This window comes from Seriola lalandi, unplaced genomic scaffold (genome assembly GCF_002814215.2).
Source record: "Seriola lalandi dorsalis isolate HSWRI2012SDOR001 ecotype SW California unplaced genomic scaffold, Sedor1 jcf7180001974312, whole genome shotgun sequence".
Taxonomy (NCBI): domain Eukaryota; kingdom Metazoa; phylum Chordata; class Actinopteri; order Carangiformes; family Carangidae; genus Seriola; species Seriola lalandi.
Window position 1 is genome coordinate 1 of NW_019444978.1, and position 2,163 is coordinate 2,163.

At 43.6% G+C, this 2,163-nt stretch overlaps 1 protein-coding gene across 1 annotated transcript; it reads left to right on the forward strand.

Moving 5' to 3' along the window:
* Window positions 1–542: 542 nt before the first annotated feature.
* LOC111653915 (stromal membrane-associated protein 1-like) lies at window positions 543–2,136 on the forward strand. The gene is made up of 2 exons (XM_023404658.2): window positions 543–780; window positions 1,499–2,136. Exons 1-2 carry the CDS (start codon window positions 558–560, stop codon window positions 1,861–1,863), a joined length of 588 nt encoding a protein of 195 aa, XP_023260426.1. The 5' UTR covers window positions 543–557; the 3' UTR covers window positions 1,864–2,136.
* Window positions 2,137–2,163: the final 27 nt, after the last annotated feature.

Genomic DNA, 2,163 nt, shown 5'->3' on the forward strand with positions numbered 1-2,163 from the left:
AAAACGGTAATAAATACCCAGGTCTTCAGAGCACATGGTGATGTCTTCTGAGTATTTGGTTTTCCAACCAACATAAACCCAGAGATATAATATAAATACAATGCTGGAAGCAGGGAAAAGCAGCAATTCCTCACATTGGAGAAGATGGAACAAGGGCACATTTTGCATTTATACTTATTTAACGTATTAAACAATTACTCTGATTCAGATTATTCTGCTTATTCAATTATGATGGAATCATTTGATCTGATGATTGACTATGCAATCGCTTTTTAATACTGTTTACTGTGCTCTCAAAGACTTTGTTTGACCTTCCCTTATTTACACAGAACAAGAAAAACTCTACAGGAAGTGTCGTTTTGCTTCTGTTATTACCCCACTGCTATACTACCAGACAAATGCACAGTCTGAATTCATTTGATATGGAAACATTTATCTATCGCCGGTTATTTTATTTTGCCTAATCATTAAAGCTTAGCCTCTTGACTAGTACTAACTAGTATTAAATGTGATATATTAAATAATCATCAACACCAGCGACAACGTCCCCACGATCTATGTCCTCCCTCCAGGTGAGCTCCAGTAACGCGGCCAGCACTCCGACACAAGCTCCAGTAGCAGGAGTCGGAGCCAGCTCAGGGTCAGGACAGGGAGACCTCGACCTGTTCAGTGACAGCAGTAGCACCACTAAAACCGACGACATGGCCAAGAAGCCCCTGTCCAAGGACTCCATCCTGTCCCTCTATGGAACCAACAGCATGTCCCACCAGGCGCCTGCTGGTGAGGACCGTTTTTCGACATTCATAAACACAGAAGCTGATCTGAAATGCCACCTGGGTTCATCCTGTTGTTGCAGTGTCTCTTATTTCTAAATTCCTGGCTTTTGTTACTGACAACCAAAACAACACTTTTTTTTTTTAAAGCTTGAGAAATATGAACGTTTACCAACAAAACCTTTTTCTCATGAAGCAAAAGAAACTAATGTAAAATGTCTCAACTCCAGCAGCTATGCCAGAATCTTTGACTGACCTAAACTGGCAAAATTTTCATTTAAATGAAGAACTTTCTGGTCACATTTCAGTTGGTACCAAAAAGAATTGGGATTTAATACCCAGCCCGAGGCGTGATGTTGAAACCATCTTTCTCTATGGTTGCTGAACATATTCAAAGCCCAAAATTGTAACCATTTATCTATTTATCAGTTGTTTAGTAAGTAGTGCCACTTTTTTTTATATACTGTGGGTCATGGTTTTTTTCTCCCATCATTCCTATCAGCTGTAGCAACATTTTACTCACCAATGAAACAGTGACATCACTAGAACAGAATCCAAAAGGAGCAAGTAGATACTTGTGCTCAGAGGTTCCCTGTCATCTCTGTCTGAAATGAAAACAGGTGTCTCAAACATGCAGCCAAATATTTGTACAAGATCTGGAACTCACCCCACACAGTGTGCATAACGTTCTTCTTTCCTTTTTGCATATCTTCTTCCCCCCTCAGCTGGCATGTTCATGGGCCCCTCCCAGATGCAGTTTCCTGTCCAGGCCCCCGCTGGTTATCAGGCCTTCCCTGGAATGGGCACGGCCATGCCACCTACAACTGTGATGGGTGCCATGATGGCTCAGAGCGGGGCGGCCATGATGGGGCCCAATCCAGGCATGATGGTCGGGATGACGATGCCCAACGGCTTCATGGGAAATGCGCCCGCCACTGGTGTGATGGGCATGGCCCCAAGAATGATGGGACCGCAGGGTGGTGCGATGCCTGCAGGCATGGTGCCTGCTCAGGGCATGTACGCCATCCAGCCTGGGCAGCAGGCTCAGTGGAACATGGGTCAGGTATGGAGCCAGTTTCAGTTGTGGTAGTTACTGTCAGCTTTACATTACTCAACAATTTCAACACTAAGTCTTGTATTGTTGGATTGTGTCAGGTGTGTGGCACTTCTGACAGGTGTGATTCATTTCACATGGGGCCACACCCGGCTGTGATGATGCATTGCACAAATCTCAGAGGTTGTACTGTAAAGGTGTGGGCAGAGCATTTATCAACCACTAGATGGCAGTACAAGCATCATATTAAAGTTAGATTTGTGTCACAGATCCTTCCTGCATAATATTTCTCAGCAGGTTTTTAACAGCAGGAATATCTTAGAAAACAAAAAAGAA